The sequence below is a fragment of the Prunus dulcis genome, chromosome 3 (genome assembly GCF_902201215.1).
Source record: "Prunus dulcis chromosome 3, ALMONDv2, whole genome shotgun sequence".
NCBI lineage: Eukaryota > Viridiplantae > Streptophyta > Magnoliopsida > Rosales > Rosaceae > Prunus > Prunus dulcis.
This window is the reverse complement of record NC_047652.1, coordinates 16,342,842-16,367,388: the sequence shown is the minus strand read 5'-3', so window position 1 is coordinate 16,367,388 and position 24,547 is coordinate 16,342,842. Positions and strand designations below refer to the sequence as shown.

Genomic DNA, 24,547 nt, shown 5'->3' with positions numbered 1-24,547 from the left:
TGGACATTTTGGCACAACACATTCAATCCCGGATCTTCGGAGCAGGACTTGACCAATATGGAAAACTGATTTCAAGTAAATCATGACATAATCATTCATTCATTATAGGATTCCTAGTTGGAATTATTTTCACTCAAAGTATTTATATCTTAATCTTATTTTTAATAGGATTAGATTTTATCTGTTGAGATTACTTTCCTAGTTGGACTCTATTTTGATTTAAGTTAAAATATTATCTTTGTTTAGTCTAATTAATTTGTTTTAGGAGATATTGTTTCTCCATAAAAGAGTGGCTATTTGACGTCAATCATTTAGAGTCCATATTGGACCAAATCTGATATTCATGATTGAATAGAATTTGTGGTCTCTTGTTTGGCTTCATTACTTAGAACCATATAGGAAGTTTGGCGTCGGTTATTCACAATGCATCTAAATCTTATATTCATGATAGGAAGCTTGCATGGGCTGACGAATTGATGTAGGAGTCTAAGTGAATCAAATATGATGAATAGCAAGAGATTGAGCATGTGGCTTGGTGCTCTTCTCTTGCAAAAAGGAGATTGTGGTTTGCATAAGAATATGATGCGCTTGTTTGCATAAGAATATGATGCGCTTCTTTGTTTGTGAGAGCTTTTGATATTTGTTTTGAGCATATAAACTTCTAAGAAAAGCTGATGTGCATTTATTTGAGATAAATCATCAAGTGGTCCATATTTATTTGGTGATTTATCAAACACTTTAATTATTCATATTGCATTCATTTGCATTGTTCGGTGACTCACACAGTTGAGGGCACTAAGACCGTGGTGGCGGTTTTCCTCCGGCGAGCTTGAAGCAATCGTGACTAATATTGCGTTTAACATAAGGAGTGTCAATCATCTCGTGACAGAAGTTGAGTTACGAAGAAGTCGGTAAACATTATCTAGAATGTGTCTAGGATAAGTGTGTGAGTACTTCTTGTAATCATCGTTCTATAGTAGATTTGAGTTGGATTGAGGAGTCTCGTGGATATTGCCTAGATGTGGGGTTTTACAACATAAAATAATTCTCTGTGTGTTCCTTTATTTTTATGCTCAGCACGTTTCAGGATTGATAAGCCATATTAATCCTATTACCGAAGTTTAATTTTTGTTTATTGATTATAATCTTTAATTGGCCTATTCACCCTCTTCTAGGCATTTTTAGTCATTCTACAGGTAATTTCAATGAGTGCATGATAGGATTTTTAGTACCTGTGCAAATAGGGTTAAAATCACGAAAAATACTTGCAAGAATACAAGGCTATTGTAGTATGGATGCTAATGCAAGGTCGTTCTCCTCAATGACTATTTAGCAATTCATGTAAAACAATTTCCAATTAATAAAATTAAAAGTTGAGAAAGATGATTATGAAATTGTTGATACTAAAAACAGATTTTAAACAAAAACAATTACGATTAAAGGAAAGAGTTTCAAATACCAATTCCTAAGAGCACTAGGGTTTCACCATCACCTAGCAATCCTATAAATTTTTACCAATTACTTATGATTCGCACATGCCACTTTGAAGGTTAGGTTTTCCTAATTTATATTCTACTTGGAACCTCCAACATAGAACGTATATCCAACATGCAACCCGTCTAGACGTTCGGATCAAATCTGAACATGAAAGACTCATTAAGTTTTGTGAAACCCCTTTGAAAAACCATGCAACCTTTAAGATGTGGTGTTCATCTTAAGTGAAATTACAATTATTAATCACAAGAAGCTAGCATCAATTTCAGGAAACCTTCCGACAAAAGTTGCATCCAATTACTTTTCTAAAGATCCTAATGGTGATCAGGCATTAAGACAATTAGATAGTTTAAAACAGTGATTAATAATTCAAAGTAGGCATGCACTCAATCATAAGCAATTAAACAAAAATCACATATTCATGCTAAGGTTCAAGGCTTCACCCTAGCAAAAGAAAATTAGTTATGCATATTCATAATTGAAATCCAATAAAATATCATTCGAATGAATAAGAATGAAAACACATTAAAGTCGCAAAAACCCAAAACTCTGGCAATTGCTCTCCACAATGTCACGTTCAAAAGCCAAAAAGAAGTCCACAAAATTGATGTGAAAAAACACTTAAATACCTCTTCAAATCTAGATGCCCCACAAGGAAACTAAGTTAAAATAAAATAATACTAGGATATAAAATCCAAATTGGATTAGGAGAATCTGCCCACAATCTGCCCAGCCACGTTTTGGCCTCAAATCCCCTCCAAATCCAGCCAGAAAATAACCGTTTGGCAGAAAAATCTGAAATTTTGAAACGATCAAGCTAAGTGACTCACATACGTCCTCCAACTGGAATTACTCTAAAATTCGTGCATTTGCTTATGTTTTGCTCTAGAGGAAGTCGAAAGTCCTATATTGAAAATATAATTCAAAGTATCAAAATTCTTCCAAAATATTAACCAAAATATACTAAGACTGGGGTTAAGTATATCAGATAAAATCGACTCATCGGTGCACACTCTCTTATATTCACAAGTCTCCCTGTTTAGCTCTGCATCAATTAGATAAAATTTTCTCTTTTTCTTTCCCCAAAAGCTTCTAGAATTGCTATTGTTTTGAAACATATAATATCTGTTTATGGAAAATATTCCTGCTTCGGGTTCCCATTTGTATTTCTCACATGTCCAGCTTCCAGTTCCTGTGTTCAACTCTTATGCTCCAATCCCATCACTACAAAATGGACTTTAAAAACAGCTTGTTTCTATAAAATAAAAATAATAATTTTAAAAAAAAATTTATTGAACTTGCTTAGGCCACAAAATCTAAGCAATCTCACAGTGCATTTATTGATCCAATCACATTCTAAATTCAGGACCTTGCTGATGATGCTTCACAATTGTTAAAAGTCAAAAGGACCCCCTGCTGTAAGATCACAGTATTCAACAACTGTCTTAAGATAGAAACATCTAAAAATGAGAATAATCATGCTTGGCAGATGGATTCTTTTGTCATTGTGAAAAAAATGTGTAAGCAATCTATATGTCGAGCACGCAAAATTTCGGGCATGCTGATTGATTGAAACAATTAATCTCATGATACACCAGTTCAGGCAAGTTTAATATATATACATGTAATCTGAAGGACCCTAGAGCATGGATGGATACAAAGTATAGATTGAACAAATTACAAAGAGTAACTTGTAAAAGCGGAAAATGGGCTCTCTATACAAAGAATACACATTGAATACACACATCTTTTGCTATATAAGAACATATATGTACTTACTACTTAGAGCATCAAGAGGAAGAATATTACAGAGCAGATGGTCACACAACAAACAATTAATTCGATGATAGGAGCCCCGATAGCTCGTAGTCATATATGCTGACTTGCTGATCAATTTGAGCAAAACCATTGTTGAAAAAAGGATCATAAGGATGATCAGTGTCCAAAAGCCATGACTCAAGATCTTGAAAAGGTAACATGTCATCCACCAATAACTGGTCTGTTGTTGAACTTTCATAATTTGTTGTTGTTGTTGTATCATCTGAATATATCTGATAACATAACTGGTTGAATTCTTGATCACTCATAAACACTTGGTTGCACAATTCGGAGTAATCATCAAGCGTGGACGTGTCGGTAGACGCATCCAAACTGCCTTCAGTGTCTCCTTGATCCTCCCGATCCTGATCATCAACAATATGTACAACTGGGATTTGCTCCTTATCAACCAAGTTGTGTTTTTTCTGAGGGTGCAGTGAGGAGGAAGAAGTGTTTGGATTTGAGGCTCCATTGCCAGTGAGGTCTTGCACAAGCCTCTTGAAGCTTGAGCTGTCAGTGATGTAGACTTTAGGCCTCAAGAGTCTGATCAGACTGTTAAACTCTTTCTTCTCTTTCTTAGATATTTTCAGTGGTGTTTGGCTTACTTTCTTCCCCATAGTTTTGATACAATTTTGCCGCCCTAGGAATCACCTCCCAGCTGTTATGATGCTAATGCGGAGGATTCAAAGAGCTATAAATATTAAGGTTATTGAAGGAGCTGAGTTTTGAAGGTGGTGAAAACAGAAAAGGACACAGAGACATAAAGATGCTGAAAATGATATTGTTTCTTTTTCTTCTTTCTTCTATTTTTAAAATGCAAAATTGAAAGCTTCATAATAGGAATCCTTCCATATACATTATACACCAAACCAAAATCACACATACTCTCTCTCTCTCTCTCTCACAGTATGACCCATCAAAGAAAATGCTAGGGTTTGTATTTACATGGGACGATGTAGACGTTGGTCAATTCAAGAGGATGATTTTTTGGTATTAAGATAAGTTTTAAGATAATATATAACACTGTATGCCATAATGGGGTAGAAGAGCATTCATGGCACGCAGCTAACTATTCAATATAATTATATATAAAAATTAGTGAATTGTGTTTCAGAAGAAACAGGGGATGTAGTAGAAATTTTAGCCAAATTATATTTTTTTAGTCCCCGTAGTTTGATTCATTTTTCATTTTGGTTCTTATTATTTTGATTTTGACAAGTTTAGTTTTATAGTTTGGTTTGGTTTGCAATCAAGTACAACTCATAAATTTCATCATATTTATAGATGAAAATTGATATGGCAATATGAAACAACCATATGTTACGACACTCTCTAAAACATGAGAATCTTATCCATTTTTCTTAATATTATTAGACTTGCAAGACTTAATTGCTAACTAAGCAATATTACTGAACACAAATCAAATTAAAATTGAAATTACGGAGACAAAAGTGAAAAACAAGCGAAGCTACGAGGAGGACAGAAAGAAAATGTGATTTGACCTGAATTTTATGTTTATTTTATAAGGTTGAAATGGAAATTGAAAGACATCATCACATCAATGTAGGGATGGTGTGAATGGTGTAGCCTCCATGTCCCCATCCCATGTCATATCAAAAATCTTGAATTTTGGCGCTGGCTGTCTACATATTTGGCGCCAGCCTGTTGCAAATCACTGTGTGCCACATTGGCACTGCAGATAAGTGAAGTTGTTAACAAACTAATCATGTTTAATTAATTAATTAATTAATTTGTTTTGAAGCCTCTCCTCATCTTGACTGCTGCTGATGGACTTGAGCAGCTTTCTGTTCTTCTAACCAACCACGTCTCATATTTTCTTATACCATTAACCTTGATCAAAAGCAATTCGCCAAGTTTGAATAAATGCTTTTCTTTGAAGCTCTGTGTAAATGATTCTAATTAATCTAACCAATAAAGAATAGTTTTTAGCTAAAATACATTTCTTGGCATAGTGAAATGTCTCACCACCAAAACGTGGATGCGAAGTCATCACCTGACCTTGCCAAACCACCTAACGTTTGTATTAGGTTCCAACTGAGTAGTGTCAAGAATGTAACGATCGACAAAAGTCATCCCTCACCCTCACTATGGTAACTTTAACCGCAATGATAGAGCACTCATCTCTACATGACAGAAGTTCGACTTTCATCCTTTTATCTTTCAATCTTTAGGCCTCCTTTAAATGATAAAGAGGCTATGTTCCTGATGTATTTACTTGAGATCCTCTAAATACCAGAGTTCCGCGGGTAAGTGCAAAGAAAGGATGACATACATATGTAGATTAACAGTATGTGAAATCGCCACCAAAAATTGTGTAAAAATGTATTGAAGAAACAAAAGGTTCATACGATGTGAGAGCAAAATGTCACGGTACAATTTACTATGTGTATCTATTTAATTTACATGAAAGAGAGAACAATATCACCACAAATAGAAGGGTGAGAAGGAGAAAGAATGGATACAAAACCAAATTATAATGAACTGGAGTGCTGCTGCTGTCCTGCAGAGTTGATCAGCTGCTAACCCCACATTAACCTATCAAAAATGTTGAGTATAGACCTAAATCCTGAAGAATGACAAAAAGTTCAGCTAAAATGTGTAACTCTGGGGGAAAAAGTCAAAAGAAAAAGCAAAAATCTTTGTACCTTACATGAGGTACACTGGACATCAAGGCTTTTGGGTTGCAGGAGCATTTTCAGTCAAAGATGATCCTAGTCGAATCATTAGTGGATAGACAGGGCTGAACTCTTTGTCTCCTCGAGCCCTCACATGTGTGGCGTAGTCATCTAGTGTTGCTTTGATACCCTTCCAGACCTGATCCTCTCCTTGAGAATCTAGCCACAAAGAGTACTGCAGAGGTGTTAGTTTGTTCCTTTGCAGCGGAGACTGCAATTCATCGGGACCTCGGGAGTAAAGATGGTGAAGTATGACGCTTGGTGGTAGATCTTGAAGGAGAGGAGATCCTCCAAGTTGGGATGTCTCCAAGAAAATAAGAGGTCGAAATGCGCGAAGGGCTCTGTATGGTGCACCAAGTTGCTCTACTGGGAACAAATTTTGACCTACAGCTAATTCAAGTTCAGCCATGTCCCTAGCCATCCTTAGCTTCCCTGATTCTGAAAGGGGTCTGACAAGAGAAGCATGCCTGATAAAGAATATTAAAACCCGTGCAGCCATGCTCCTAACAAGCCTAGTGCATATGGTCTCTGCTCCGGCAGTTGCAGTTTTTGAAGGCAACAGCCTAGACAGGAACTCGCTCCGGAAGTGAAGAATGCACTTCTGCAACTCCTCCATGTAAGGTGACGCATTGTTGTCCATAGCAGCATCCATGCCTAGCACACCAAATTTCTGCTCATGAATTTGCAAGATGCAAGACTCAAGACGGTCAAGCATCGCTTGAAATAAGGTCGTCACTGAGTCACAGGCAACCCCATATATTGCACCTAATGAGGGAGACAATACATCGGCGGCAATAGCGGGCAGTCCTGTAATTATAGATGATACGCGTGTATGAATTTCTTGGAGATGCTGACATAAAATGAAGTTCTTGAGTTGTGCTGGAGTTGCAGGACCACTGACTTGACGTGCTTCAGGACCAGTTGATATCTGCCATTGGGATGTATTTACAAAATGAGAAAACTTCAAACATGGGCTAAAAATCACTTGTCAAAATAAAAGGCTCAGCATAAGTTTCTATGATATACATACATCTTTCACATGCAGTCTGATAGCTCAATTAAAGTACAGGTGGGGGTATACCCTTTGAAAAGAACTTGATATCCTTAACTTTTTCTTTTTCTTTTTTTGGTTGAGTTACATGGGGCCAAAACCCAAAAACAGAAAAGAAAAACTATACAACAATCAACCTGGGTCTGGAAATACCAGCCCAATCATCACCGAGATTAGTCAACAACCCATCAGGAGGCTCTAGGCCCTCATGAAAACCCAAAACAGAGTTAAGGCCTAACTTAACCAAATAGTCAGCAGCAACATTCTTCTCTGTGTGCACATGAATAATCCTCCATAAGATAGTGCGTGATTCCAAATTTCAATCAGTCTCATTCAATTACCAAAAGAGCAAGTGAAACAGTTTGGACCATGAAATGAACAGACTGTGAACCTTAACTTGTCGTGGTTATGCAGCAACTATAACGAGTTCATTACATCTAACTTTGGACGTCTTACACATTGGCCAAAATAAGACTAGGATCATTTGCCTGCATTGGTAATATTTGATTATGCAAGATAAAGATTACCTGGTATTCAGCCCGTTCAGCAAGCAGGAGAAGAACCTTGCCAATTTCACGCAATACAAGAAGAGTCAATCGCCCATCCAACTGAACAGCTTCTATTTCTTCTTGAATCCGTGTTATGATTCTTGAGATATGTTCTTTAGAGGGCACACTTCCACGGCTGGACACTGGAAATACAGTATTCACAAGGTCTGACAGACGACCCAAGCAGTGTGCCAAGAATGATGTCTGGAATATTTCAACAGCTGACACCAGTTGTTCCTTTCCCTCTGAAGTAATAGCCGGTAAAACCCCTTTGACGTCTGTGTCACGTGCAATTCTTTCAAGAAGATTATCTATCATTGAGAAAAGCTTTGGATACCCCATAGTGAATACCTCTTTAACAAAACTTGATGCAGTGAAAGCAGACTTCATTTGGTTGGCAAAAGCCTTTACAAGGGCCTCCCACACTCTATCTGTTATTATGGGCTCACCTTCCTAAGCAACATATAAAGTGAGCAAAAGTTATTGATTTTAGACAAGATGAGAAGAAACAATCGTTACCAAGAATATTAGCAATCAAGCAGGAAAATTGTTGGAACGAAGTAATGCAAGCCAGAATGGAACTGCAAGTCAACCACTAGAAAGATTATAAAGTTTCAGCAAATTTTCTAGGTGGCTAATCGGTAGATAGTGCAAATCATTCATCATACACAGAAAAATTAATGATCTCTTTGTAAACCAAAATTCAAAGTAAATAGACACAAACTGCAGCAGATCACGGGTACATGGTGCACATTGACAGGAATTGTTAGAGATATCCAACAAGGAAGAAGAACCAACTTAGAACAAAAGACATTTAATGACTGGTCAGACTTCAGACGGTCAGCATAAGATATATCATCTTCTTAGGAACAGCCCGTTAAAGGGTTTCGTTCGAACCAAGTCCAGGTTACCAACTAATACTTCAACAAATACAGTAAAATGGTTTTCATATATCCATCAACTAATATAGAAATTAGGCTAGTAGCAGAGACCTGAGAACATACGTAACATTCATGCTCTGTACCATTCATAGACATCAAATAATCAGAACAATTGAAAAGCAAATCCAATTGAACAAACCCTCTCACCTGAATAACCTCATCAAGCAGCAACACATGAGTAAACGGGTCACGCTTCTTAGACAACACTCTCTGCAAGTGCCACACTGCTACCATGATTGAATGCAGTTGATCCATACAACTCCCAATCTTCTGCCAAATCGCCTCCCTCGCCTTGGCCCCGCCCCCAATCTGCGGCGTCCCACCGCCCCCTCTGATCCCACCCGGCCCAAACCCGCCTCCCCCCGACCCGGAAATGGCCTTCATATCCAATGCCACACTAACACTCTTTACCCCCATACCCTTATATTTGTTAATCAACTGATCCATAGCCTGTCTCAGCTCCCCCAAATTGTAAAACACCTGCAACCCAGTCCCCACCTCGGCTTGGTTCAAACCCTCCATCCCCCTCTCCAAAACCCGCATCGCCTCATTGCGCAACTTGTCTCCGGTCTCTCTGACCCATTCGAGCTCGGCATCGACTACGTCAATGCCGGCGAGGTCATATTCGTTGTAGAGTGCCAAGATCTCGCAATGTAGCTGAGCGGCCTTGGCGAGATCCAGGCGTTCGGGGTCGTCCGACGCCAGAGAGCGGAGCTTACTGGAGAGACGAAGCGCTCTAATGGAGTGGTGGAGAAGGTCGGAGGAGGTGTGGAGGTTCTGGAGCTGGACGGTGAGGGTGCGGATGGAGGTAAGGGGGTCGGAGAGCTCGGATCGGGTGCGGCGGAGGGAGGACTGGAGGGAGAGGACAGAGGATCGGACGGTGGAGAGGGCGTGGTCGGCGTGGTGGAGGGAGGAGAGCTGGGAGAGTAGGTGGTCGTGGCGGGAGAGGACCTCGGAGCGGAGCTGGGACTCGAGGAGGCGGATGGCGTTCTGGAGCTTCTCAGCGGTGGAGGCGGGGGAGCCGGAGGTGAGGGCGGCGGAGGAGAAGTCGGTGGAGGAGAAGGAGGAGGAGAGGAAGACGGAGAAGATGGGGTCGGAGGCCAATGTGTCAAGGGGGGATGCGGTGGCGGTCGTTGGGGTTGCGGTGGAGGTTGGGGTGGAGGTTTTGAAAGTGGAGAGGCGTTGCAGTGGGGAAGCGCTTGAGGAGATTGGAGACGGAGAAGCCATTTTCGACTCTCTGGAGTCTCTCTCCTTGAGTAGACTCTTGCTATTTTACTACCCGCGGCCCCCTTTGCTTTGCTGCAACTGTATTTGCCTCTGTTGGCTGTTGGCTTGGCTTTCCCATTTTTTCTTTTTTCTTCTTTCTTTTTTATTGTTTCAGTTGGCTGTTGGGTTAATATTCTTAGCCCAAATCTAGCTCAGCCCAAGTCTTTTTTATTTTCCCATTTTTTCTTTTTTCTTTTTTCTTTTTTATTGTTTCAGTTGGCTGTTGGGTTCATATCCTTATCCCAAATCTAGCTCAGCCCAAGTCTTTTTTATTTTTCCTTTAAACCTGCTTAGCCCAAGCTTTTAACTTATGGCCCGTTTGATTACTATTTCAATTTTAGTATATAGAAAAAAGAGGGAGAATGAGAATGAAAATGAAATTGAAACGAAAGATGAGAGGGAATGATAAGAGAGAGGAGTATCAAATGTGAAAACTAAAACTAAAATATATTTGCAATTATTTTCGCTTTGTTACTCACTCCCATTATCACTCTCATTTTCATCTATAAAGCAATTTTTTTGGGTATTGAAAAAAAAAAACATTGTCTAATGCACCCATAATTATTTGCAATATTTCATTCCAATTTGCCAATTTGCAAATTGGTGTTGATAGTCTAATTGGTATCTAGGTTTTATATAATTACTTTGAGCAAAAACAGAATTTTTTAAAAATCAAAGTTCATATTGACATCACCCAACTCTAATTTTCTTTTAACCTTTTTTTTTTTTTTAATAATGGAATAACTTTGTAGAAACTGGAAAATTTGAAATAAAGTGAGCAAGCTTGAAAAAATAAAATAAATGCACACACACCCCATGAATCATAACAGAGTTCATCACTTCATCTTATTTTCCAAATGAAAATGGACCGCTACACAAATGAATTCTCAAGGACCAAAAATAAAACTAACTAGTTTACACGTTCTTTATGCCCAACTTTTGGCAACAAAAGCAAAAACCCATCAAATTAATACCCAATTATACAAATTAAAAGATGAAATTAAGAAACTAATTACTAATTATAATGAATGGATGACGTCAGTCAGATGTGGCAACCACAGCAAAGGTAGAAGAAGCAGAGCGTGGAGACCAGAACGACAACCTCCACAGCAGAGAGAACCTTGAAGACGACGTCGTCTACAATGGTCGTCTGAAAATCCAGACGCTTCCATTTGAACACTGAGAATTTCCTTGGCCACAGCTCTTTGCTAATCACCTTCTTTAACGACCAAACGGCCTTCTCCTTCTTTGAATTCTTTTCCGACTTATTTTCCATCACAATATGTACAAACTCTCTCTCTCTCTCTCTCTCTCTCTCTCTCTAAAACGTTGTCGTATTTCATGCAATTGGTATGCTGAGAGGGAGAAGTGTGAGCTGATGGTATATATAGAAATGGAGGGAAGGGTTAGAGGCAGAGCTTTGGTTTCTTCAAAAAGAAAAGAAGGTGTTGGTGGTTGCAGCTGGTGCTGGGCCTGCTGGCCAGAGCGATCAATGGAATTCGAGGTCTCATGGGAGGGTATTTCTGGTACTTAATAATTGGTAAAGCACCCTAAAGCTTAGTAGCCGAATATTCTAGTTTTAAAAAGACTAGTTTACAGCAAGACAGTATCATTATTATAATAATTCTATTAGGAAAATGTTAACCGATACACTGTTTATGGACTAGTTTTTAACACCAACGAAAGACGTCATGCAAATATATATTGTGGCGATTGGGTTCGCTTCTAAAGGTCATATTGTAGATTTGGTTATGGAGGCTGACGTATTCTCAAGCGCTAACTGGTTAGTAAGTTTATATATCACTAATTATTTGTTTGAACTTATTACACAATATAATCTCATAATCTGATCGAATTATTCATTTTTTAAATTATCATTCAAGGATCACTTTTACAAAAAACTTGATCCTTACAATAGAATATATTCTACCTTCCCATGTAATTCTTTTTCCCCTAATGTTAGGAATACATATACTTGACAACCTATAAGCTCAATTGATTAGGACGAAAGAGGAAGAAAAAAATTACGTAAATCCAGTCGGTGATATACAAAGAAATTAAAATAGTTCGCTTATAAAAAAATAAAACAAAAACATATGAACCAACAACAAGGAACAATGATGGTAATAAATAAGGATCACAATCTGTTGCCATTCATAATCATACAGGATTATATGCTTGCTTGGTTTGCACTGCTTTTGATTGGCATCTTCTTAACGGAGTCTTCTCATCATTTCTCTCTTTCTGTAACGGCACATAAAAAATGCACTGGAAAGGACAAATTCGACATTTGGCAGTTTCATTCATCTTCTAATAACGGTTTGGTATGGTGTAGGCAGATGTGGTCCAGTTGGTCAAGCTTATATTTAACGGCTAGTTTGTTGGAACAGTTCAAACCAATATTATTGGATCCTACCGCAGGGTCCAGTTCATCATGCACACATGCACGGCTTGTTGGCTTTTCAACGTTAAACAATGCTTTCATTTTCTTCTTTAATTTTATACTTTTTAGCTCATGCCGGTTTTATACAAATTGTGTATGAAACCGGGAGATATGAGTTCTTCTTCATAAAAGTAAGCAAGCGTGACAAGGAAGTCTTAGAAACACAAGGCATGCGTATACAAATACTTTACTCAAAACCTTTTTGCATTTAACAAATTGAAATTATTGACATCTTTCCCTTTAGAACTTAGGGGTTTTTTAAAAATAATAATAATACTTTCCTTATAATATATGATTTTGAGCTTGATTTAGATTCTTAACTTAAAGATTATGCATCCCAATATCTCTGATTTTATAGATACTATATAATATAAATATAGAGAGACAGAGAACTCTGAGGAAGCTTTAGATTATTTCCAGCGTGGGGGTGTGGAGCAACGTCCATCTAATGAGCACTTTGTGTAGGACGGTCAATGTCCAGATAGTCTAAAAAGAATAGTATCTTGGAGGAGACAGCCTCATAATTGGGTTGGCCACTTATGCGTCTGTGGTTTTTTTCACATAATAATTATTATTATTTTGGAAATTTTCACTTTATTACATTTAGTTTACCGAACTCTATTATATGAAAAAAATAATATATTTTAATTGTATACACAAAGTTGATTTTCCTATCACTTTCATATATATCGTCACTTTCTGAAGAAAATAGACACAATTTACTTCTCAATTCCAAGCAATTTTCAGATTTGAAAACTTGCGGAAGTTGAAGTTAATTTGGCAAAATCAGAAGTTGCAAGCTCTTATTCCATTTACATATAATATTTTTTTTAAAAGCCACTAAAGCTTCATTTAAGGCAAACTCAGCTGCTGAAACACAAAGTTAATTTGAAGACCCTGTTTCTCAGTTTCTCTCATCATCCAATTGCAAGTGTTTTTCTCTTTCTTTTCTCTAGGGCTTTTACCCCTTTTGCTTATGATGTTATTTCAAGGTTGCTTTTCTGAGAAGCATTGGCTCCTTACTGATTCTCCAGAAGAAGAATTAAGATGATGAAACTCTACCTCATCTATCTGGGCAGCAGGGCATTATTGGAATTTGGAAGGGTGAATATGATTTTATTAGATCTGATTTTTCTTTTTGTATGTAGCTAGCACACTAGCATTCCTCTTCGTTATTACATGAGATTCTCAATAGAATTAATATGGCAACATTGTTTACCTAGAAGTATCTCCAAGAAGCCAGATTTATGCAGTTCCTTCTTGGTTTGTCAATTAACCAAATCAATTGACTAGATCTTATTGGATTTTATTGGTAAGGGGTCGATATTATTGTCGATAATCTATCACAAACAAAACGTGCTGATACATTATTAACACACAAACACACAAAATTCATCATTTAACAAAAGACGAGGATCTTACACATAATTTTCTATAACTTGTATGCCACCATGATTATTGCATGGGTTGACCATTTATGTAAAAGGATATCAAATATGTCTTGTTTCGATAATATTATATTGATTGTGGAGACAATCTGTAGTGCTTGGCAACATCTTGAACAAGTTTTTAGGATAAGATTGGGGATAAAGTGATTGAACTGAATGAAGTCTAAATCATACTAAGAACTTTGATTAGCCTAATAGAAATTTATATAGTTCATTTTTATTCCAGGATATATAAGTATAAATTGTTCCTCTTGAATTAATCATCCTTCTTGATTGGCGCTCGTCTTTCATATTTTTATAATTCTTTTAATGTTACGTTTTGAGAGAAATCTTCTATGTCATTCTAGTTTAAAATTGCTTTTAACAAATAACAATATCCTCTAATTTCAATACCTGATCCGTATCAACAAAGCACGTAACTTCATAGACATATACCAGTACTCCACAGTGAATGATCAAGAAGAAGAAGAGGGAGATAAGGAACCTTGGCGCGTGGGCAATTTAGAACCATTAGTAGTCACATACACAAAACAGGACACAATATATATCTATGGTCCAACAAAATCACATCCGAGAATTCTTGTGGGTAGAATTTGCATCTTGGCCCAATAGAATCCCATGGGTCACAGAATCCCTTAGCCGGTGTATAGCTCTTGTCTGGTTATTTAACATGGACGCCGCGTCCAATTGTCCTACAAAATGTCACACCCCCTTAGATATTTAGCAAGTTTTTGACCCGATTGTGTGACGTGGCAGATGGGGGAAGGGAAGATAGACATTCCACCTTTTTTTTTTATTGTATTCAAACCCAAATTTACACAACACATTTTATATATATATATATATATTATTTTAACTTGTAAAAAAATATTTATTTGTTGTCAAACACCAACCTATTATGAAATGGGAATGGCCATGAGCCAATGAGCCATAAGAGGAGGGATTTTTTTTTGTTTCTCTTTTGGATAAATCTTTAAGGAATATTAACTAGCTCTTAATCTATTGATAATTTTCTTTCTAGTGTTGAAAAATGTGAATTAAAGAAAAAAAATATTGAAATATAAACTCTTTCGAAAAATAGTTGAGATGTTATAAATAATGTTATCTATTGCAAAGATATATTATGTAGTGGTTTAGAACAATTATTCGTTCATTAAAGGTCCTAATTTCGAGTCCTAGCATTCATTTAATACATTATCACCCATTTTATAGGATAGGTGCTCAAAAAAAATATTACCCATTAACTCAAATATGGTTGAAAAGACTTCAAATTTTCCAATTAGGCATCATAAATATCTTTAAATTATTAATTAGGACTTAGATCACAACAAGGTCGAGTTACACGTATGCAGACACTGAAATTTTGGAAAATAGTGTTTATAACATGAAACTAAATATCCCTTAATATTCTAAAGTATTTGTAACTAGTCTTGTGATATTTTAGATACTTTTTTTTATTAATAAAAAAGTACTTTTATTTAAAACCTTATTACAACTTTATAGATTTAATATTCTCTAGCAATTCCACATTTCTCATAAATCTTATAATTATGGTTTTATTTCAGAGCAAAAAATAAAACAAAATTACTAAGCTACGAAAGAGTCCCAAAAATCAACAGCAACAACAGAAACAGAAACAGAAACACAAGGCTGATTTTTTTTGGTGGGCAAAGCTAAATTTTTTGTGTCGTTCTTGTCCCACCGTACACTTAAAGATCCTTCTATATATATAAATACTTACAAAGCTGGTTTTTCTAATCGCTCTCTGTTTCTAAGATTAGATAGACAGAAAGTGAGAGAGTTAATAGCTAAAAAGGTCTCTCTTTTCCTCTGCTTTCTGGAAAGGTGAAGAAGAAGATGATGTTCTTGGAGCTCCTAGTGGAAAAAAGTGATTGCTTTCCTTTGGACTTGCTTGTCTTCAACATAGCTTTGGCCTTCTTCAATGGCGTTCTTGCTGTAATTGCGTTTTCTCAGGTTTGTTTGAACACTCTTTCCTCTGTCATCTGTATTGTTTGTGCTTTTCAGCTCTGCTAAGAATTTCATTATGTGGGTTGGTCTATTTTGAGGGATTTTCAACTTTGACTGATGTGTTAAACGTGAGAAGGATAATGCATGTTTATTCCATGAATTTTGATTTGGATTGAATGGGTATTTGTGTTTTACGCTGTGTTTGGTTGCTGAGAAAGTGGAGGAAAAATTGAAATTCTACAATTAGTTTGATCCTTTGAAATTATAATTTAGGCACAGACATTAAGATAGAAAATGCTTGTGCATTGCTGCCCTTATATCAGATTATAAGTTAAAATAAGGGTAAAATAAATAACTCTAGTAAACATCCTGCATGTCTCCCCATTTATCTCTTATTACTTCCACTATCACTATCCCCTTATCTTTGCAAGTATTCCGACTTCTCCAATAGTTTCTGAGAGCCAATTACGCATGTATAAGGCCTTAAATTTTGTTACTGTAATTACACTATAGATACTGGTATCTTTGGTTTGTATTGTTATCTTGTTGGTTAAATATTTCACAAGTACTTATCTTGTTTAATTACTCTTTTCCCTAAGTTGGGAATCATCTAGCATTTTGTTTTTCCAGCTGGTCAGGATTCACATGCGCAATCGACAAAGTGGATGGACACGCCAAAAAGTAAGGGGCATCATCTCTTACTTCTAAAGCTTATTTTTTTTAAATATCATAAGTTGTTCTATTAGTAATTGAGGGCAGAGCTAGCGTGTTCTTGTCTGATGTTTGTACTTCCTACTGTACGTGGTAGGAATGCTATGAGCACTTATGTGCAAGGATGCTGTTTTGAAAATTGGTTTTTGCAACTTCACGTCATATATTATGTGCAAATTCTATGGAATCCTCCCCCCACCCCCCACTTTGTGCTGATTCCATCAGTCTTACAATTTGTATTGCAATATGCTTAGGCTCTGTCTACATTTGTTGAATGTGAAAAATGGTTTGTAATTCTTAAAAGTTCTATAATATTCATTTCAGTTGTATGTACATTCACTATTCATAGGGACCATTTGACTGAAATGTTTACTAATTGGCAGGTACTCCACCTCATGATTGGCTCTTCTAACTTGGGTAAGGCTGAGGATTTGTGGTTCATGTCATCAATTTTCTTTTATAAAAGTCAAATAATGGTTCTGACTCAAATTTGAGTTAAACTGGGTAGTGGAATTTTAAAGTACTTCTCTATTGCAAAGGCTACAAGACTTTTTATGCCATACTATCAAAGCCTTTTGAATTAAGTCACTGTCGTCAGTTTTCTGTGTGGTCATATGCTACATACAATTTCAGGTTGGCTTAGCGTAAATGATTGGTTTAAATCACTCATATCTGCTCGTCAGCCAGAATGCAAAGTTGGGGTATTGAGAGAGTGGGTGTACAAGGGTTCCAATTGTATCAGATCAGTTCTCCCGTGTATTTACATTGATAAAAAGGAAACACGTCCTTTATGGTATAACTTGATGTACACAATAGTGCATGAGCATTGACTACTTACGTCTTTCATTCTCATCATATTCTTTGATAAAATTTTCTAAGTCTTCTGCAGGTTTACATTGATTTTCTGTTTGAACACTTCAACTCATCAAAACAGTTTCTATCTTTTCCTCTTTCCACTCTACCAATTCTCAGACACTCTTAAGCAATTATAAATGCTCAAAAAAGATTGTTTGGTCATATTATGTACTTCATAAAGTTATATCGTCAAATTTCTTCTTTTGGCAGGGTACTTCATATATTTTACATCTACGTTGGTTGCAGCTTGTAAGAAGTGGTTTTGCTGGTCTAATGTCTGCGGGTTCATCCTAATGGGTATATTTTACATAGTTATGCTGATTGACGAGCTGCTTCAAATGTTTGTTTCTAGAGTTTCTTTGTAGTCACTGGTGATCTTATTGATGAAAAATATTGCTACAGCCTACCCCAAAATTCTGTTTCTCGCAGCTTTTCTTCTACTCCTATCCTTTTGGTAAGTTTTCTTATTTTAGATTAGGCTTTCTCATGTTGAAATTTTAGAGATGGTCTGGTTGATTGAAAAGCATGACAGCAACTTCTCTTACCTAGATCAATGTCTTTTCATCCTTTGAACTGTTGAAAGCATCTTGTTAAGGTTATGTTTGCTGTGTCCAATAGGATATTTGAAGAACAATGTCCTCCCCATCTTCTGAGAATGCAATTCCATCTTTCTCAAATGCTTTTGATTTTTTTCTTTTTTGCTTTATTTCATGATTAATGTTTACTTGGCATTTGCTAGATTTCCTTCTGAAATTTCTAGGTTTTTTTTTTATACTATTCATTTTTCATCTACACCCAATGTTAGTTTTGTATATTTGTACTTGCGATTGTGACAATTCCTTGACATTAATACTTATAATTGTTTGTATTTAACATACACCAAAAGAAAATAAAAGTTTTTTTTCTTCTGTTAGTCAATTACTCAAATACCAATTTCACTTTGAAGCATGTTGCAAAATAGATAGAAAATAGCATCATGAATTCTTTTTTATATGTTCAATTACAATATCTAAAGACTGCACAATAGAAATTTGTACAGTTGCAGTGTAATTTATAATTATAAGGTATACAAATGCTGTTATGGACAATGACTTTGTAGGGTCGACCTTTGCCATCAGGCAAATGATGACGAGGAGGATGACGAGGACGATAGCATGCAGCAGGCCTTGTTGGAAAATTCAAAGAATAAACCTAATTCATCAAACAAAGATGGTCATCGGATTTGTTGTTCATTCCAAAGCATTCATGTTGGAAGTCACCAAAAATTTGTGATTGCGGTATGAGAAATAGACTTGTTTTGTTATTGCCCTTAATTTGTCGTATAAAAGTTGTGTAACTTTCACTGAAACATTGTTATCACTCGTTCTTCTTGTCATCTAATTTCATCCGTTTCTCCACTAGGTTGTTGTGCTTGTCCTTGTTCTGATGATGTCATTTGCTGTGGTAATCTGGATCGGTGTGGGTAAGAATCCCATTGATTCTTCAGCAGTGGCTCAGGTATGGACTACAATCTTTCCTACTCTATCCTTTTTAGCATCAGATGAACTTTTGTCTTAACAGTCTTTCGGAAAATTTTGCAACATGGTAACTTATACTAGGCATGACATCTACCGGGAAATTAGGTTTTAAAGAATTAGAAGAAAACACAGTTCAGTCCATATCTGGCATTTTGATAATTCATACAGGAGAATTTGGAACTGCAGCTGGCATTTTTATTTCCTTATGGAGATTGATTGGTTATTAAGGTCTAGGTCAATATCAGTGTTTTTTGAGGAAATTGCTGGTCTCGTCTACTTGATTTGTTACTAACATGTGTAGATAAACGTTAGTTGAGATAAGTGTTTTTCCATCCCCTTATTTGTGTATAGAAGATTGGTCTTATCTTGATTGTTCTAGACATCTAGTACATGTGTGAGACACCAGCACTTTGTGTATGCTTAAACTTCCTGAAATTCCAATCATTAGTTTTCCTTTTAAAATTTTGGAACATTTTGTTTGCATCATATCATATTTTCTTATTGTTCACTTAATGATGTGTCTTTATGTATCTATTCGTTTAAATGTGGCAATTATCATCGCCCAATAACTGCAACCATCTTACAGGCATATGAAGACTTTCTTGCTTTCACGGTTCTTTTATTAGGAGGAGCATTAGGTTGCTATGGTGAGAGCACTGACAACTTCTTATTATGCATTTATTTATTTTGGGAGGTCATGCCACATTTATCTTCTTATTACCAGTTTCATTTGGGTTTTGTCAATCTAGTTTCTTTGTTGTGGATATGATGATTAAAGTTTTAAATTCTCGTGGGCTTCGTAGTAAAACATTTTTATGTTTTTAGAGTCGTTCTTCTTGATTTAGGGCAGTGTTGTATTGATTGTAATATGTGCTTTAGCTTGAGGGTCTTCAGTTAGATATGATTACTCTTCATCCATTTTAATTGTACTTTCTTCCCCCTTTATTTATTTATATTACTAAAGGTCTGTGTTTTTTGTTTATTTATTATTCTTATGTTGTTCTGTTCAAGACCAGTAAGTGGTTTTGGCATATCTTATACTATCGAATTATCATTTCCATTGTTTGGTAGTGCATAGGCTTAAGCTTCTTCCTCTAGTTTCGCTACTATTACCCTGTAACCATTTTTGTAGGGTAACACTTACTGACATTATGGTGGAATAGTGTTAGGGGTAAGACTCAACCTGTTATCCAAGTTTTATGTTTAAGGATTTTAAGATTGACTTGTTTGTTCCAAAAACTCTTCATATGTTTTGGTATATTGGATGTTGCAAGGTTAACTGGGTTTTGTTGTCAGAAAAGTGATATTGGCTTTATAAAGTTTAACTGAATTCTTTCATGTGCTGTCTGCAATTTAACTTCACTCTTTCTTTCTAAAATTCCAGGTATCCTGCTAATTTGTAAGTTAAGGAAAGTACGGTCTGAGAAAGCTTCATCCGAAATGTGGAAGGTATTATTAAACTGACAGAAATGATCTCTTCTATTTGATAAAAATATTATTCAAATTCTTCAAAGTGCACTTACTAATTTCTTCTTTGAACGCAAAATACCTACTTCTTTACTTAAAATGTTATGTTATAATTTCTGGCTAAACTGGCACACTTCTGTTTGTATTTAGTAAGTTTGGAATTTTGTAAACAGGTTGCTGGTTTGGCAATTACTTCTGTTATATGTTTTACGTCAAGTGCATTGGTAGCTCTTCTTACAAATATTCCTGTAAGCGGTCATTGGCTAGAGACCTTACTACTCTTTGTGCAATTCATTTCTTAGTTTTCCTTATTTATTTTCTTGCTTACCTCACTTTAAGCTCTTTGCCAGCTATATTGTCAGTGGAGTCTGAAAAAAACATATGGCGGAAAAGCGCTAGTTTTTCTGATTCTGTACTATTTTATGGGTAATTCTATCTTCCCTTCTGAGCATTGTTTTCAATTTTCCCCATCATGAATGGGAAGGATACTGCATTTTGTTCGTCACATATTGAATATCATGAGTTTTCTTGCACCCTTTCTATTTTATGTCAGGATCTTTGGTGCCCTCAACTTCTGTATTATGGATTGTAAGAGAATTGCCACCCCCAATCGCTAATCACCAAAGGGAACAATCAAGAACAATTACTTTTGTCAGCTATGCTGCAGTGGGCACACAGCGTCCACGTCGTTGGGCTACAGTAACAAGTTCAAATAATCAGGTCCTTTGCTACACTATTTCATACTTCTGAAATGACAAATTCCATAATTGTGTTTTTTTACTTTCTCTTTTTGCTATAAACTATGTTCATTTCAAGAGGAGACATCAGATGGCTTTTTAATTGTATTGCAGGCATCACGAGCAAGTCCCATATAAGAAAAACTTATGAAGTTAAAACTTCTTTTGGTCCTGGGAGAAGAGACGTTGGAAATGCAGACTCACGTATGCATATGATTTGAGACTTATGCATCGCAGTGAAATTCAAATGAAGATGGAGGATGTGGATGCCTCTCAACTATACAAGCATGTACTGCTGATGCATGGATGTGGATGCTGCCTCTTTTTGCATTTGGTTCATGTACATAGTTACATTTCAGAAGTGCTGCTACCCTCACCACCAGAAATGCTGCTAGCCGATCCACTTTTGCCAATGGATTCTTACTGTATACACCCTTTTACATGTAGATGCCTCTCAACTGGGTGTTTTTGACGATGTTAGGGTTTAGGGTCTTTTTGACGATGTTACGGCGAAAATATTATAGATTATTGGTACAGAAACCAGGAGAAAAAATTATATAAAAATACAGAGGGTGTTGCAATGCAAACAGATAATTATCTCTCTTGCGGGTGCATGCCTTACTTTGGATCATGATTTGATTCATTAAATATTTTAACTATTTACTGATGTACATATCATTCTTTTAGTTGCACAGTTTCAAAAATCCTGAATTCAGCCAGGGAATTGGTGAAGGAAGCAGAATGAATTAATCGCATGATTTATATTTATTAGCAAATCTGGTATATTATTAGGTTATTAACTGAAGAACAAGAAACTTGAGAATCTATAATGGGTAGCTGTGAAAATAGTAACTTTTGTGATTTAACGTTGCTTTAGTTTGGCATATCAACTTTTGGTGGGAAACCCATCTGAAAAAGATTACAAGTTCGATTCTTGTGGAGGACTCTTGATCTTGAATGGTAAAGCTCATCCTACGGATCTGTTCCAAGGTTCAACCCATATTCCTAAGAGGAATTGCTTGGAAGAAGAGAAACCAAAAAGCATTTATCAACCAAAATCAATAATCAACCCGTCAAATAACATTCCATGAACAAAAGTAAGTGAAGTGAAAAAGCCATGTTAAATTAGGTTTTAGACATAATTAACTTTATTAATTAGTTTGTAAGATATTGGATATTTTGGTTTTAGTTTTAATACTTAGGAAAAAACTACTATTTTGGATTAGTCCAAAGAGAGGCCCAGATTCGTTGGGCCAGATAAAATTTTGACAACTGATAAGACAATTCTACCATTCTTCTTAAAAAACCTGGCCCATTTGTAAACCTACAAATTAAATGACGCTTTTGCCCCTGAATGTTTAAACAAGGCGCGAGTATTGGCAGCAGATTTCGTTTTCGTCCTCGTTCTTCTCTGTTTCGTTTTCGTCCTCGTTTTTTTGGCAGCAGATTTCATTCGTTTGGCAGGCTAATTTCGTTCGTTTGGCAGGCAGATTTCGTTCGTTTTCGTTTTCGTTTTCGTTCTCGCCGTTGGAGCTCAATTTTCTGGTTGGTTTTCCTTTTATTTCTTCCTTTTTCGTTCGATTATCATGCCGAATCTGTCAGTTTTTTTGTTCGATTATCATGCCGAATCTTTTTCGTTCGATTATCATGCCGAATCTTGTTTCCTTCTAATTGGATAATCTTTCATTCGATTATCATGCCGAATCTTTCAGTTTTGGGTTTTTCGAGCTCAGTTTTGTGGTTCGATTTTGTGGCGCGATCTTGTGGCTCAGTTTTGTGGCTCGATTTTTTTTGCCTCCTCTGTTATAAACTGCATCTGTTTGTTGGAGTGTTGGCAGAAACTGCATTGCAGTTTCTGGTTTCATAAAGGCAATGTTACAACTGCTCATGGAGTTAAATGTGTTTTGATATTAGTTTTAGTACTTTTAACGTGGTTTCCTTTTGGTTTCTATTCGATTTGTTTTGCCTCCTCTGTTATAAACTGCATCTGTTTGTTGGAGTGTTGGCAGAAACTGCATTGCAGTTTCTGGTTTCATAAAGGCAATGTTACAACTGCTCATGGAGTTAAATGTGTTTTTATCTAAGTTTTAGTACTTTGAACATGGTTTTCTTTTGGTTTCTATTCAAATTTATGGGTATGTTATCACATAAAGTGCAATGTTGTTTCTGTTATTTCAGTTTTTGACTATAAACTGCAGTGCAGTTTCTTGTTTCATAATTCGATTTCATACTAATATTTGGATTTCTATTGGAATGTTACAACTGCTCATGTACATTATTTAGTGATTTTAATTGTTTTCTGTTTTTTTGTTTGTTGTTTTGTTTGCATTTTCAAGGCTAATGGAGGTGTGTGTCATTGCCAAGTGCACATATAAGTCGGAAACCATCATGTTTTCAGTCTCATCAGAGTCATCCATGGTTGATATTTTGAAGACTTTGTGTCTGAGGTTTAGGGGTTTGCAGTTGGGTTGTTTCACATTACGGTATTCGGTGCCCAGTTATCCGAGTTGTTTTCTAGAAACGGATAGCGATTTGGACTTGATGAGGACATTTTTGTTGATATCAAATGAGAAGACTGTTGATATTTTAGTGAAGGATTTATGCGGGATCAGTGAATATAGTGGTGATTTTTGTGTAAATAAGGAGTTGATAGCATGTGAAAAGGGCGAGTCGTCGTGTTCTAGTACTGTCGAAGACAGAAACGAGTTTTTGGGCAGGTCGAAGAGAGCAAGTGCTAAGCCTTTGTTGTCAAATGAGTGGGAGACATACATACATCATGTGGGGCAGAAGTTTGACGGTGGTGCAGAGGAGTTCCGGTTGAAATTGTGCAAGTACGCTCTTGAAGTAGGATTTAATTTTTTATATGCCGGCAATGACAAGAAGCGGGTGGTTGCTGTTTGTTCGAATAAGAAATTGGAGGGTTGCAGCTGGCGTGTTTATGCTTCTCGTTGTGAAGCTACTGGCAGTTTTGTAATTCGGACGTTAAATAATGTTCATACATGTGCGGGTCGGATACGGGAATCAAAGAGTAAGATGATGAGGTCTCGTGTGGTGTCCTCCCTCATTGTGGACAGAATTCGTGCAAAACCAGAGCTGAAGCCAGTTGAGATTATACACGAGTTCAAAGATTATTATGGTATAGACATTTCATACTACCACGCATGGTTTGGCAAAGAGTTAGCTAAATTGGACGTTCACGGTGATGAGTCGAAGTCCTTCAACGAGTTAGTGTGGTATGCGGACGCCGTAAAGGAAACTAACACTGGTTCTCTCTGCACTCTTGATTGTGAAGCTGGAATTAATCGCTTTCGACGGTTTTTTGTGTCTTTTGGCGGTTGCATTGCTGGATTTCAATATTGCATACCCTTGTTGTTCATTGATGCTACGTTTTTGAAGAGCAAGTACAAGGGGCAGCTTCTCTGTGCTTCGGGAAAGAATGGAAATCAAGGTATGGTTACTGTAATGTATTGCAGATTTTCATTTGTTGCAATTTTAGCAGAAACTGCATTGCAGTTTCTTGTTTCATAATTCGATTTTATTAATATTTTTTGCATGTCTGTGGGAATGTTGTAACTGCTCATGAACTT

The 24,547-nt window shown here is 36.5% G+C and overlaps 4 protein-coding genes across 8 annotated transcripts in view; 2 read left to right on the top strand and 2 right to left on the bottom strand.

Moving 5' to 3' along the window:
- Positions 1-5,630: 5,630 nt before the first annotated feature.
- Positions 5,631-9,899, bottom strand: LOC117622672 (conserved oligomeric Golgi complex subunit 5). Of its 3 annotated transcripts, none has more exons than XM_034353431.1 (4): positions 8,696-9,899; positions 7,587-8,060; positions 5,979-6,936; positions 5,631-5,868 (listed from the first exon to the last, which is right to left on the bottom strand). In XM_034353431.1, exons 1-3 carry the CDS (start codon positions 9,773-9,775, stop codon positions 6,001-6,003), a joined length of 2,490 nt encoding a protein of 829 aa, XP_034209322.1. In that variant the 5' UTR covers positions 9,776-9,899; the 3' UTR covers positions 5,631-5,868; positions 5,979-6,000. The 3 variants fall into 3 exon arrangements, with proteins under 3 accessions (XP_034209322.1, XP_034209321.1, XP_034209319.1); XM_034353430.1 differs by having other exon boundaries at positions 5,631-5,899; positions 5,984-6,936; XM_034353428.1 differs by having other exon boundaries at positions 5,631-5,899; positions 8,696-9,888.
- A 732-nt stretch (positions 9,900-10,631) lies between these two features.
- On the bottom strand, positions 10,632-11,298 carry LOC117622913. The gene has a single exon (XM_034353731.1). It carries the CDS (start codon positions 11,088-11,090, stop codon positions 10,857-10,859), a length of 234 nt encoding a protein of 77 aa, XP_034209622.1. The 5' UTR covers positions 11,091-11,298; the 3' UTR covers positions 10,632-10,856.
- Positions 11,299-15,275: 3,977 nt separating this feature from the next.
- LOC117623062 (tobamovirus multiplication protein 1) lies at positions 15,276-21,633 on the top strand. 3 transcript variants are annotated; one of them, XM_034353912.1, is made up of 13 exons: positions 15,277-15,679; positions 16,304-16,354; positions 16,768-16,801; positions 17,450-17,536; positions 17,642-17,693; positions 18,339-18,516; positions 18,641-18,736; positions 19,343-19,403; positions 20,141-20,205; positions 20,397-20,471; positions 20,574-20,649; positions 20,777-20,943; positions 21,075-21,633. In XM_034353912.1, the coding sequence occupies exons 1-13, from the start codon at positions 15,563-15,565 to the stop codon at positions 21,096-21,098; spliced, it is 1,083 nt and encodes a 360-aa protein (XP_034209803.1). In that variant the 5' UTR covers positions 15,277-15,562; the 3' UTR covers positions 21,099-21,633. The 3 variants fall into 3 exon arrangements, with proteins under 3 accessions (XP_034209804.1, XP_034209805.1, XP_034209803.1); XM_034353913.1 differs by lacking the exon at positions 16,304-16,354 and having other exon boundaries at positions 15,276-15,679; XM_034353914.1 differs by lacking the exon at positions 20,397-20,471 and having other exon boundaries at positions 15,276-15,679.
- Positions 21,634-23,300: 1,667 nt separating this feature from the next.
- The window catches only part of LOC117621863, a 2,361-nt gene continuing 1,114 nt past the window's right edge, over positions 23,301-24,547 (top strand). The window contains exon 1 of the mRNA XM_034352402.1: positions 23,301-24,408. Within this exon, the coding sequence (XP_034208293.1) occupies positions 23,301-24,408 (1,108 nt within the window). The remainder of the gene's footprint in view (positions 24,409-24,547) is intronic.

Excerpts from the sequence above, each read along its gene's own strand:
- LOC117623062 (XM_034353912.1), top strand. The coding sequence starts at position 15,563 with ATGATGTTCTTGGAGCTCCTAGTGGAAAAAAGTGATTGCTTTCCTTTG. Across the intron at positions 15,680-16,303 it reads CTGTAATTGCGTTTTCTCAG|CTGGTCAGGATTCACATGCG; the intron begins GTTTGTTTGAAC and ends TTGTTTTTCCAG. Across the intron at positions 18,517-18,640 it reads ACCAAAAATTTGTGATTGCG|GTTGTTGTGCTTGTCCTTGT; the intron begins GTATGAGAAATA and ends TTTCTCCACTAG.
- LOC117622913 (XM_034353731.1), bottom strand. The coding sequence starts at position 11,090 with ATGGAAAATAAGTCGGAAAAGAATTCAAAGAAGGAGAAGGCCGTTTGG.
- LOC117622672 (XM_034353431.1), bottom strand. The coding sequence starts at position 9,775 with ATGGCTTCTCCGTCTCCAATCTCCTCAAGCGCTTCCCCACTGCAACGC. Across the intron at positions 8,061-8,695 it reads TGCTTGATGAGGTTATTCAG|GAAGGTGAGCCCATAATAAC; the intron begins GTGAGAGGGTTT and ends TATGTTGCTTAG. Across the intron at positions 6,937-7,586 it reads CTGAACGGGCTGAATACCAG|ATATCAACTGGTCCTGAAGC; the intron begins GTAATCTTTATC and ends TCCCAATGGCAG.